The sequence below is a fragment of the Ylistrum balloti genome, unplaced genomic scaffold (assembly GCF_031769215.1).
Source record: "Ylistrum balloti isolate Yb309-2 unplaced genomic scaffold, AGI_CSIRO_Ybal_v1 Utg371194, whole genome shotgun sequence".
Classification (NCBI taxonomy): Eukaryota; Metazoa; Mollusca; class Bivalvia; order Pectinida; family Pectinidae; genus Ylistrum; species Ylistrum balloti.
This window is the reverse complement of record NW_026782650.1, coordinates 858,269-871,910: the sequence shown is the minus strand read 5'-3', so window position 1 is coordinate 871,910 and position 13,642 is coordinate 858,269. Positions and strand designations below refer to the sequence as shown.

Genomic DNA, 13,642 nt, shown 5'->3' with positions numbered 1-13,642 from the left:
TCTCGGAACATTTTCATCAGGCACAATTCTTATATATGTCAGCTGTCATTATCTGGTAGGTAATAATCATTTAAATGTCGGATGAGTTGTGAACTATGAAGCAATGATCAGGCAAAATTGTTGTTATATAGAGATAAAAATTTCGCATTGGGTAAATCTAAACCATCATATTCTTTTCGCATCATGATGGAAAGTTGCCTCCTTGGTTTATTTGCTGGTAAGATCTTATGTAGAAGAGTATGGGGGTGTTCTCGATTTCCAGTTCTGATGGGTATAAAAAATAAATAACTTATCATTGAAATACAGAATAAAATCAAAACATTATCAATATATATCATATTGAAATTGAAGATCGTTTCACCAAAGCAAGGAAGATATAGTCAACTGAAAAAGGCACAAACCATATTCGTCAGGGCTACCAATGATCAATGATCTGGGAGAAGGACTCCAGTCTTTCATCTACAAACCTATTATGTAAAGCAAGGTCAAAGCATAAGGTCTTTCCGAATGGGTTCAAAGTGAACAACTTGGGACCATGGGCAAAATAACGAGCAATAAACACAACCACCTATGTATTTCACAAAAAAATATAATTTTCCCATCGAGATCATAATAACGACCGTAAAAAATACATAATTTTCATCAATCTGAGTAATTTCGAATAAATGCTTTCCCTCCTATTTGACTTTCTAGTTATAGATACGTACTTCCCCAGGACGTATATGTCACAGATATCACAAAAACGTAACCACTTCAAAATGTTGGTTTAACGACAGTTTTTTTTACTTAAACAGTGATCTTATACTGGTTTCGTGACGTCCCAGGACGTTACAGGTATTGCACATACCTTGACACTGATCGTCTCAGATTAACAATATTTATTCATCGAAAACCCCAAAGGTAAATAGGTAAAATTGTATATCTAAATATTTCATGAACCATAATTATGATAATAAAACACAGATGTCAATTATGCAACAGCAACATGTATTTTTGCCACCCTTTACAAAAAGACTTAGTGAAGAAACTTAAAACCGGGCCCTGCGTACCATACAGTTGTTGTGTCAAGGGTCGTTTTACAAATTATTCATAAGATGCATTTTAACAAATGCATTTAAGTAGTGCAGCAAACGAAACGCCGTAGAAGTCGAATTCGGATAGTCACAATGTTACGTTTTTCTAGAGTGTTTAGTGATATAAGGACAATTTTTCAACGCACTAATAATATCCGTTGGCTTCGGACGGGTGAGTAATATATGATCAAGTTGAGTTTCGTAAGCGAAAATGACTTGTGCAAAAAGATGTGTTTAAAAGTAAGATGTGCACAAGTAAAGATATCGACAATAAGTTACAGAAAAATGTATAATGTTTACTTATGTAGTTCATGCATATATACGTTAATGCATCAAGTAGACCATACGTAAGTTCACATGACTGAGGCATTATAAAAAGGAGGAACTTATGGAAAAGTATTTACTGACGCAATGGAATTATCTGAGCGTCCACCTTGTTGTAAAGTGTGCAGTTCTTCTGTATCAATTTTGAGCCACATTTGTATCGACATATTTCCTGATGATTTCGTTATAGCAGTAAAATGCGAAGTAAAACAAACAGTAGCTCCTTGTCTTTATATTCGTTGGTATTATACATAAGAAAGATTTAACTAGGTTTTTATTACAATAATCCAAACTATACAATTTTTACATGATAATCCAGATTATACCCTTTTTTATACAGTAATCCTGCTTATACATTTTTTTTATACAATACACCTGATTATACATTTTTAATGATCAATTCCATATTTTAATTTCTCCGACATTTGTCGTTAGGTAGATAAAATAGATAAAACGGCGTTTTTAGACTAGATTTTCTGTCATCTTTTGACTGTCCAAAAATAGACAAAGCAAATGACCAAGGTGTCGGAGAAAGGCGTTTGAAAAGAAATAGTGAAAATGAAGTTGACCATTGTTTGAGGAATATAGAAAATTTTGGTAACTGAATATTTGAAAATTGAAGTTCCTAGATTTTGTTTTATTTATTCTCTATGGATAGCTTATTCTTTATAGGAAGAAAACGACTGGGTATAACTTACCACAGTATGCGTAGTTGGAGGAACAAGCATTTATATTTACACATGTCAGTAACAACTAGATATCTACATCAAAAAGCCATAACTATTTCTTCATGTTTTTGCAGAAACGTTGGAAAACAAAACCCAACTACAAATGAAGCTAAAACATCGATGTCAAAATATTTCTCTTGTGGTGAGTCATACCATGTATCTATGTTTTCGTTTAGCATATGTTTTCATTTCAGAATATTTTATTGTCTTGTTGTTGATGACAAATGGAATTGGGCAACAGGCAGAGCCTATGGAAGCCCTCTCCATACAACTTAAACAAGTACACTGACACATCAATCAAAATTAAAGATATTAAAAAAATATCGATAGCATTACAGGAATAAGAATTTAGAATATAGATTCAGATGAATAATTATCTAACAGAAATGTAAGGCAAGCATTACCATCATATACATTACAGTGTTAGAGAGTAGTAAGATTAGATAGGTAATATAATTATATATAACAAGATGGGTCAAAGTTTGTCAATTGATCACGGCACAGGCTGCAGGTTCAAGCAGTCCATATACCCACAATCCTGAGCCAAGTCAGTAAAAATTGACAGTGGGACCAAACTTCAGATAACAAATTCCAATTAAAAATAGAAAAAAAAATAAAAATAGAAAAAAATGTTTAGCATATATCGTCAGTTCATCTGAATACGCAATTTCAAAAGTCTATATAAAAGATAATGACACAACTGCACTCGCTCACATGATGTAATTACACTCCTGAACATTATCAGGTATACGAAAGGTCACTTAAGTATAGTACCAGCAAGGGCAGAAAATATATATAAAATGACAGTCACGTACAGCGACTATACATGCCTCGTTCTGAAATCATTTAAACATCGAAATGTTGGCTTTGTGACTGTGTTTAAATCTCTCATGTCGTGAGTGTTGTAAATGCTGAAAGCAGATGAAGACATGTTATGAAATGTAGCATCAAACCAGATCAATCAGGTGAACAAGAATTACAAGGCCTAGTCAACATGAAATAAACCTTACATACTTTACAGCAAATGGAAATCAGATGGTTTTGAATATAGGAAGTCTTCAAAGAAAGCCTGGGATTTCTTAGGAAAATATTTAAAATGCTGGGGCCTTATTCTCGAGATTGTATATTTAACACAAGAAATAAATTTCAACAAAAGTAATTGTAATAAAAAATGATACCAAATCAAAACTGATATTGTTTGTCATGCGTTTTGTTTTAATATCATATAATGCTAAATGTATCAGATCAATACAATCTGAATTGATTGGTTTCTCGTCGAGAACCACAGGGGAGGCTGAAGGAGACAAGATGTGTCCATCATTTTGTCCTTCCATCTGTCCTTCTATCTCTATTTCCATGACTTGTCACTTGAACTTCATATTTGGGTTATGGGTTCGCCATTATAAGGTGGTGTGCCATGTATCACAACTAAATCACTCTGAAAACATGTTGATCCACATCAAAGAAACAAATTGTCATGGTCCTAATTTAACTACTGGTCACTGGAACTTCGAACTTGGGATATGGTGAGGTTGTGTTATATGTATCAAACGATGCGGTGTGTCATGTATACACACCTAAGAAAACCTTTGTCTGGATCATATCGTATAAACTATTAATCACTGATATTTGACGTTTGTTTGAAATATCGATCATGTTATAAAAAGACTCTTAAATTTGTTTTTATGTAATATGTTATTTATTCAACGTTTGAATGTTATATCGCTCAAGGTTCTCTAAAATAGACAAATAAACAAATAGACTGGTTTCATAATATTCACATATCAAATGGAAGCTAATGTAGGGGAGATAATAAATTCAGGTCGTTCTACCCAGAAAGTTAATTATCAATAGTGTATGAAATCTGGGCCGTTATACACGTAGAGAAACTGATATAAAGTGTTTGAAATCAGGTCGTTTATAAATACTGATCAAGAGTGAATGAAATCATTCAGATTACCAACAAATCCGTCGTCTCTGCAATGTATTAGAATAGGTTTTTCCCCTATTTAAATATCGTAGCTATGACAGAAATACATAGAAGACTGTTTACATCGTCCTCTACCTCAGATTGACAAAGGAAACAAGTATTATTAAAATACAATTTTTAGCATTAAATTTAACTATGTGAGTCTTTCAGCACAACTTCCACCAAACAGCTGTTAGCATAGAAGCGATTAATGTAGCTGAAGATAAAAAAACTCTGTCTCTTCAATGGGAAGATGGTGAGAAGTCAAGGTAAGTTAAATAATAAAACGCTAAACTAGGAAAGATCGCAAATAAATCATAACTTTCACTGAGAGCTGTTTCAGTATGTTTTATTATTAAGTTACAGAATAGAGATACAGTGTGTCAAATAAAAGAAGGTTTCAGTTTTTAATTTTATAGTTCAATGCTTCGGTCTCTAGTTATTAGGAACACCAGATGTTTTGCGAACAATATTTGCAATTTTCGACTATTTCAGTGTTTTCTCTTTATTCATTTACAACATATTGTGATAAGGTATTTGATTCGATCGTAATCTTTAGTACACGATTCACACTCTAGAAACTGTTGCGTGGACTTAAGATTTATTAGGATGTCTGAATATCTCTATATTGTAATTGACCTTTCCACTACTATATTCTAAACTTGCATTCTTATCATTGATCTTGAAGCATAATGTATGGGATTAAAAACGCCACTTAAGTTCATGTTTCAGATAAGATAACACATTGATTATTTATGGTCGATAGAGTAAACTAATCACTTGAAGACTATGTTTCTCATCTGAATTCCACGAAATACCTTGTACCCATTCTATTCATCTACTTTTCTATGAGTTGATATTTTCAATAATTCCGTTTCAAACACATGCAATTGTTGCTCAAAGTAGAGATTTTGTGAGCAAAAGTTGTAACCGAAGTACACAACTGATTTAGCTTTTACTTTGTGCAGTATTTCTCAATGACATCTCCTAGCTATGCGTTGTACAGGGTCTAGGCAGTCATTGCAAGCATAATGCGATATGGTTCCAATGAGTCTAACAGAATTCTTGAAGTCTGGTGGTTATGGTAGCATCTTTACTGAATACGGACACTTGTCGAGAGCAGAGGGTGATTTGGAAAATTGAAATGCTGATATATTGATTTTATCCACTTTTCAATGCATTTTCATAACAATAACCATTCTTTCCGTCTGTAAAGTTGTCAAAGTACTTGATCTTTGCAGATGTAACCGAAATAGAATCAATCGTGAACAGGAAACAGGTTTTATGTTTTGTCTCATTGGATATATATATATATATATTGAAACTATGTTATTTTCTTAAAGATTTCACAGTAAGTGGCTGCGATTTAATTGTCGATGCAACAAATGCATCGACTATGCAAGTAATTCATGGATCTGGCCTGCCAATGAAATACCACTGACACTAACATTAAAGACTGTCACCTCAAAAGGTAAACATCCGCTCCAGTAGCTGAATAATACTGTGACATGTTTTCATTTTGATTCTAAAATGACTTAACCAAGACCAACCAAGAAAGGTAAACCTGGCTTCCACTTAACTTTTGATTAACATAAAAATAATATTGAAATAAATCTGCAAACGAAAAAAATAATTTCTGATTTAATTACATTTAAACATTAGCTGTCAAATATAACTTGGATCATATGATATTTATCAACTGCCATTGACATGAAAACAATTAAAATTCTAGAACCTATCTTAAATATTGAAGCAATTATTCAGTCTTTTGAGAATTGGGTTCATGATAAGATATATGTTAATATGGTAGTCAGTTATTTTGAGTTTGAACAGTGAGTGCTTGAATTACCAACATCCATTTGTTGTTCAAGAGAATGGTGATATCCAGGTCCAATGGAATGAGGAAGATCATGAAGGGATACTCACCACAGAACATCTGCTAGAACATTCCTATTCCAAGGAGAATCAACGACGTTTAAGAGATCAGGCAAAACTTCAGTTCCACTCTGATGTATGTAGAGATGATATTCTCTAACAAGTCTATTTTGTTAACTTAATATAATTCCGTTTTACTCATGTTGTAGTGACGCTAATGTTCTTTTCCTGTCAGTGAGAGATGAGACAACTATTTCATTATCTATATCATACCCAATATTTCGAGATTCCACTTTACGTCTATATGTTGAGACTTCTTAAACATTCCAATAACTGGTTCGATAACAATCTTACAAAATAGTATAGGCGTGTACCTGTAGGCTGATTACTGTGTGCAATCATTCTGTTATTAATGATATTATGATTATGGGATGTTTAATCAGAAATCTGTTGAGCTGGTCAATAATAGCATGAATACACTTATATTCTGACATGAAGTTTTCTTGGGGTTTTTTAGATGACAATACCTGTTATATCCTGGAAAGATGTTCAGTCATCTGAGGATTCATTATACAGGTATGTCTTTATTGCATACAGTTTGTATATTAAGGATATTTAATGGCAATAATTTTGATAGAAAATTGTTAACGAATATGACAGAATATAGAAAGCATGTAGCATGTACGAGTAAATAATCCCTTTATATTCAGCTATTTTATATCCTGCTTACTACTTCCAACGTTTCTGAGAAAAGAGCGGTAAACAAATCAGTGGATGTTTTAATATTCATATCCTAACGTTTCACAACAAGACATCCGCCACTTTACGCAATACGCTGTGTTATACTGTTTTCTGATATGAACGTGTTTGTAAGATTACATTGACCTGTAACTCATATGTAATTTCCCTATCAAACAGGTAAATATCGTAGTCGGAGGGACTTTTCAACATAGACTTAAACAACGTGACCTTATTAATATACATGATATATTCCTTACGTCAACTTAAATTTTATATTGTAAAGGTGGCTTAGAAATATAAATGACCAGGGAATATGTCTACTGACGGACGTACCAACCGAACACCACTATGCAAGAAACGTAAGTCAATTTATGCTTTATTTTCAAATGTTCATACACTATTAATCGGTACACAAGTTAAATGTTTCGAGATTCTGTAAGCCATAGCAATGCTGTTTTCTCTGATTTCTATCGGTGTTATACTGGTCTGTTCAGAGCAATATGCTAAAGGTTATAGACTGTGTATTACACGTCAATCCTGTCAACTATTTACAGAAAATGTTTTAGGACGTTTTCAAATACATAGTGTCCGTTATTTAATTTTTGTTTCTCCAAAAATTAAAAAGGCAAACAATGTTTAGATTCTAAGTTATAATAAGACAAAACTATATTATATCGTACATCCGGAGATGAAAGTTGAAAGATGAAAGAAATTGAGCGCGTCAATGTTGAACGTACGTTGCCTAAAACAATATGATACATATAATGACTGTGAATGTTTTTATTTTCAAACAATGCCTCTATGTATGTTGTATCTCAAATCTTCTTCTTAAAACATTCTAGAACTGATGTTGTACATAAAAACTGTAAGATACCACATAATTAAGGTTGCACAATGCTATAAATGAATACAGTATTAAAGCGTAACAAGTTTGCTTTTTTACACTTAAAAATACATACGTATTAATGATGTAGGTTCTTTGTGGTAAAGTCTGTGTTTCTTGATTATCTCACATTCCGTAGGGAGTACAATATTCACATTCCATGGTGGTTTTCGTAAATTATTGATATGTTGATCAATTATATTAGTTTTTCCTCATTTTAGCATCTTCATTGTTCACATTTTCCAAGCATTTTGAAATATTTAAAGATACAGATCAAAGATTGAAAATTTGAGAGAAATACTTTTGTAATATGTGTAAATGTTGACTCGTCTATTATCACATTTTGTTACCTCAGGTATAATATCCTATCCCATATACATATGAAAGAGTGGTATGATATCATAAAGGAAAATGGCCATATCTCTTATCTAGTCGGAAATGATACATCACTACAACGTCTTTTAATAGGTGCTGAATAAGATCGGCTGTCTGACAGGAACCTTATACGGTGAGGTTAGAAAAGTTTTTTCCTCTCTATTCAATTTTTCGTAATTGACTTGTAGATGTATATGGTGTTACGTTTTTGAAGTTGTTTACTTGAAACTTCAGTGTAGCCAAGTTGAGAAAATTACATGCAAAATGTGATATGACACTTACAAAAGGTAGAAAACATTCAATGCAAATTGCAATAATCATTTGATATCGTAACTATTTATTCTTCCTTTATGAAATGCCAACTATTTAAACTAAAAAGCATTATGCAATGTACATCGAAAACATGTGAATTAACGCAAAGGTAAGTCATATTTGCGATTTTCTACAACATATATTTTACCTGAGAACGACAATTTTCAATGTCCCATTTAATCCAATTAGCGACTTGTTCCAAATAGTAGGACACCCTTTGATATTGTAAAGAAGTTATGCTCATGGACATTTTCGATGACATCATCACCACCACTACCATCATCATCATCATCATCATCATCATCATCATCATCATCATCACTGACAACTAAGGACTACCGATAGTTCCTCCCTGTTTGTATAAAGATTCGTATAGGTTATCGAACCTTGATTTGATAAAACGATGTCTTGAAAGGCTCTACTTATATTTTATATTATTGATATGTGCTGCAACAATCAAAGTTTTATGAAAACAACTTTTGCGTTCCAATCATAACAAGACAACATTCTCACGCATATTTATTTTCCGTGTGTATGTTCCAGAAATTAACAATACTAGCTAGCATTTGTTACATAGAAAAACGTTGTGCCTGAATGTACACAGGTTGGACTGCATACTGAAGTAGACAATTTTGCTGTGGTCATGTCTTACCCGCTATAGAAAATAAGTAAAATCCAGAGCTCTGCGCTTTAGTCTCTTTTTATTGAGTGCTGGATAAAAGACTCTTCTTGTCTTACAAGATCGTTATTATTCGTATGGGGTATCTCTTCTGCTACCACATATGTAGACGTCCTCATCCATAAAGTGTGGCGTTTCCGGAATATGGAGCCCTTACGAGGTCAATATGTGCATATGATGTGATTTAACGTGACTTTAGTACTAACGATCACACACGACAAAAGCCCTTAAGTTGTTGTGTTAAATGAACGACTTTCGAAGTATTAAGTGTAACTTGTCCTGTTTGCTGTTATTTATAATATTGAAACACACTATTTAAATGTTATGTAAATGACAGATCTGGGACGTCAAATTGCATAAGAAGATCATAAACGCTGCGTATGGACGTCAGGCTCTTCTCTTCCACACGGATCTGGCCATATACGAAGCCCAGCCCGGTGTACAGTTTCTACACTGTTTAAAGTAAGTTGTGTGAATCTGAAAATAGAAGAGAACATTTGAAAGTTGTTCAGAAATATTTAAGTATATTCTTGATTGGATTTCTTTTGTATATAAATGTGTAGAAATGAAAAAATAAAAGACATGATAACAACTCGACAATGAATATGTGTTTTAAGCTACATCATAATTGTCAATATATCATGATAACCTGTCCAACCAATATGCCATTTCTGTTACTATGATTACAGCACTGTATAGTCATGCATTACATTTCATTATCAATCGTTATGAATGTTTCAAACTTATGATTTGTATTTTCTAATAGTAAATAGGAGTTTGCATCTTTACTGGTAATAAAACCTTACTTTTAACATGAAGACTCTTGTCGTAATATTACAGAGATAACAACATCACTTTTGAAACCATAGCATGATTTTGACCATGCTGATATATTCTCTTTGAGTAATCGTATGCGCTAATTCATCTAAGCATAATCGTTCTACCTATTTTTCAACAAGATTTGATGACTCGTTAGAGGGTGGTGAAACCCTTTTTGTTGACTTATATCACATTGCTAAGAAATTCCGAGAAGAATTTCCAGAGGAGTTCCGTATTTTGACTGAAGTTCCGTTTACATTCAACAGGATTCATTATGATCGGTAATATTGTGATTTATCTATGTTCACTGATATATTTCTACTTACATGAAACGTTTACCTATTTCATGATATAGTTCAAAGAGAGAGACTAATGAAATCAGAGTTGGTTGTGAGGTTAACTTGTGACTAAATCTAATTCTTGACATTATGTTCCTACAGCCTCCTACCAAGGCGAGAAAACAAACATGCATTAACAAAGAACAGTATAATCGATTAAACACGTCTCGTTACTTTTACTATCACTATGATATAAGAACGCCATTCTTAGAGAACCATTATCGGCTCCACTTCATGATGACATTGTTTGTTGTACTTCAGGCTAATGTTTCATTGCTGAATTATGTAATTTTTCAAATATCAAATTAATCAGAGATAAATGATTAATATCATGATATATATGGTATTATGCTGTACCTGTTTATTTTACATATATAACCTTAACAGAGAGAATCCTGTCCATATGATTCTCAGAAGGCCGCTGATATCTCTTAACGACGAGAACCGGGTAAACATTAGTTTACTTGTAAAAAGATTAGATTATCAGTTTTTTAAAATTTCTTCCTTGATATGTCATTATTTGTAAACGATTGTGAACTCGCTCTGCACTTTTCATTGTTCAATTTAAGGTCAGTAATTTCAACTACAAATGGGACCCATTTCACCTTGATGACGTTATGAACGATTTAATGAATGAGTGACCGTAAAAGGATAATTTATTTTCGCCTCTTTTTCAGATCAATAGTATAACTTGGCATGAACACGAACTTGGACCTCCTCTGGTGAATGAGGTAAGAACTACATTTCATATTAACAGTTTAAGTAGAATATTATTTTTCTTGTTAACTACCAACCGATATAAAACTATTTCATGACCAAATCAACATAATATTTTAAAATTAGATATTCATTCTGGTAGTGAACGTACTGAATAAAACACTTTCATTGGTGTATGACATCTGAATAAACAGTTCATGCTTGATGTTTTGATATTCGTTAAAATAGATTATACCTTATGTATCATTTTAATAATAAGTTAGATATGGTATCAATTTTAGTCAAGTAAACTGATTCTTAAGATTCTGATAAAAATAATGCCAAAGATAGCATTGATCTATAGTCACTGTTACAGTTATAGATCTTGTGACAATTATCAACAACGTTCTTCCGTAAACAACCTATATAGATATCGCAACATACTGGAGATTGATATTATCCTGTTTCATCATTGATCAATGTTTCATCAATATATAATTATGTCATTCAATATAATGTTCCTTTATCATATTACAGAACAATGTTGAAGAGTTCTATCGGGCCTATCAGCTTTTCGCCAGGGCTATCAATGACTTCCCTTACAGGGTAACCATTAATACATATATATGTGTATACGTGAATTGATAAGACACATAGATGTAGACAAAACCAGTTAGTGTGGTTTGTGCAAACAATTAATCAATATGTCTCTCTACTTAAATAGAACATCGATTATTTACTCAAATATGAGTAGACGTTAGCATATCGTTGGAATTGAAATAACACACAGATGTCATTTAATGATGTAGTATTTGCGATAACGATACAATACAACACATAATACTGCTGTATCCTATCAAACAATGCCCAAACTACGATAACAAATGTAGCTGATACGTGTCTTTTCTCTTTATAAGAGAGTCATACGTCTTCGGAAGGGTGATATGATCTGCTTCAATAACAGACGACTTGCTCATTCAAGAAACGCATTCACTGGAGAGGGTGAAAGACACTTACAGGTTAGATAACAAGATTCACTTGATAATAAAATGGTTTTAAAGCTGTATTAATACTCAAACCTGGATGTTTTCCGCTGATAAATGAAAATAATATACTGTTTGTTTGTCTTTATTAATTGCCATATCTCTTCCGGTATTGGTCTGTTTCCAGGGGTTATTATTTTCTACTATGTTTAATTTTAACTGATGTTACGATTCTATCCATAAAGGGTCTTATACAATTTTTCATACTTTAAACTAAATTGCTGTTGCAGGGTTGTTACGTTAATTCGGACGACTTCAAGAGCAAATTGATGTACCTATCACACAAGTTGGACAATGGTAGAGCTGTGTGCCATGTTGGCAATACTGACTGGACCTAAGACAGCTGCATCACATGGAAACTGACCTTAAAACATGTCAGAATATTGTATTTAGCGGGTCAGAGCATCACACCTTCTCTTAAAAATATATGAAAATCTAACTGAAAACTATAACCATAGTAATATATATATATATGAAACTTTATTTTTCATGAAAACCGTATAATTGTACGTGATACCAAGACTTGGTTTTCTTTAGCTTTCTGTAGAATGAATTCTATATTGTATATGATATTACATGTACTCCGTTTCATGGAACTGTCATCCCCACCACGGGATTAAATAAAGATCTAAGATATTGCTATATCAAATATGGAAAGCAAGCGTCAGTGTATATCAAGACTTAGTATATAAATAAGCCCCAGTGTATATCAAGGATTAGTATATTAACAATTCCCAGTGTATATCAACGAATGATATGTAAACAACATCCAGTGTTTATCCAAGATTAATATGTAAACAGGCGATATTGTATATCAAGTATTGATAGGTTAAGCAGCGTCTGTGCAGTGTTTTGTGGAACTACGATTCTGTATGAACAAAACCACCGTTGAGCACAGATATAAGTTGTGGTGACTAGTTAGATGGTGGCGAAGACCTAATACATCACTTCGTCTGTTTACAATAGTTTAATTTCCATTTCAAACAATTTTACTGACAAATAAACATATACGGTACATCAAAACAGTCCACTCCCACACATCACAGTGGTACGAGAAAATACATTAGTATACAATATTGTCAGTAGATGATTATAATGTAATATAACACAAGGGAAATAACTCCTATCTACCTGATTTGATTTTGTTTAATTATTGTATTTGGACCTAAGAACTTATTGGCTTTACAATTGTTAACTTCTACTAAAATACATGGAAATTACTTCTGTATACGTGTATTTTATTTATCACTAGGCTATAAACTGGTAGACATTTGTTGAAAATTAATTTCTTCGACTCATCAGATACAGGCAAAAAGTCCAGTTCACTATCATCAAGGCCAGAAATTCTATCTGAACAAACAGAATTTTCTTTTCATTTTTATTACAAATCTCGCAACCATTGGGATATGATCATTTGATAGATAGTAATGAGTTTGATATAATATGACTCGAATATTTGTGTAGCAAAAACGTAACAAAAAAGAAAAAATAATGCGACGTTGTTTCAGTTCTGAAGCAACATGCACATTATCCTGACTCTGATACATGATTTAAAAGAATTTCTTTTTTTCCAGTAAATTAAAAGACTTCATTGTGAACAAAAAATTGTATTGAGAAAGGGGTAGGACATTTTCTAAACCTTAAGCAATATCGCTGAATCAATTAAGCATAGACGGAAATAGACTCTTAAAGAAGGTAATGTTTCTAAAAATACAAAGATGATATCTATCGAGAGCTAGTTCTCGCAGATGTGACTCAATAATTATTTTCAGATAATTTTGGGATTG

The 13,642-nt window shown here is 32.6% G+C and overlaps 2 protein-coding genes across 2 annotated transcripts; both read left to right on the top strand.

The window, feature by feature from the left end:
- Positions 1 to 4,347: 4,347 nt before the first annotated feature.
- Positions 4,348 to 10,063, top strand: LOC132561342 (gamma-butyrobetaine dioxygenase-like). Its single transcript, XM_060226064.1, has 6 exons — positions 4,348 to 4,363; positions 5,966 to 6,105; positions 6,487 to 6,545; positions 6,994 to 7,069; positions 9,297 to 9,421; positions 9,919 to 10,063. The coding sequence occupies exons 1-6, from the start codon at positions 4,348 to 4,350 to the stop codon at positions 10,061 to 10,063; spliced, it is 561 nt and encodes a 186-aa protein (XP_060082047.1).
- Positions 10,064 to 10,519: 456 nt separating this feature from the next.
- LOC132561309 (probable gamma-butyrobetaine dioxygenase) lies at positions 10,520 to 12,193 on the top strand. The gene is made up of 5 exons (XM_060226030.1): positions 10,520 to 10,564; positions 10,794 to 10,847; positions 11,350 to 11,418; positions 11,730 to 11,831; positions 12,086 to 12,193. The coding sequence occupies exons 1-5, from the start codon at positions 10,520 to 10,522 to the stop codon at positions 12,191 to 12,193; spliced, it is 378 nt and encodes a 125-aa protein (XP_060082013.1).
- The last annotated feature ends 1,449 nt before the right edge of the window (positions 12,194 to 13,642 follow it).

Coding starts and splice junctions, on each gene's coding strand:
- LOC132561342 (XM_060226064.1), top strand. Junction 6,106..6,486: donor AACTTCAGTTCCACTCTGAT/GTATGTAGAGAT, acceptor GGGGTTTTTTAG/ATGACAATACCTGTTATATC. Junction 6,546..6,993: donor TCTGAGGATTCATTATACAG/GTATGTCTTTAT, acceptor TATATTGTAAAG/GTGGCTTAGAAATATAAATG.
- LOC132561309 (XM_060226030.1), top strand. CDS start 10,520: ATGATTCTCAGAAGGCCGCTGATATCTCTTAACGACGAGAACCGG. Junction 10,848..11,349: donor GACCTCCTCTGGTGAATGAG/GTAAGAACTACA, acceptor ATCATATTACAG/AACAATGTTGAAGAGTTCTA. Junction 11,832..12,085: donor AGGGTGAAAGACACTTACAG/GTTAGATAACAA, acceptor TTGCTGTTGCAG/GGTTGTTACGTTAATTCGGA.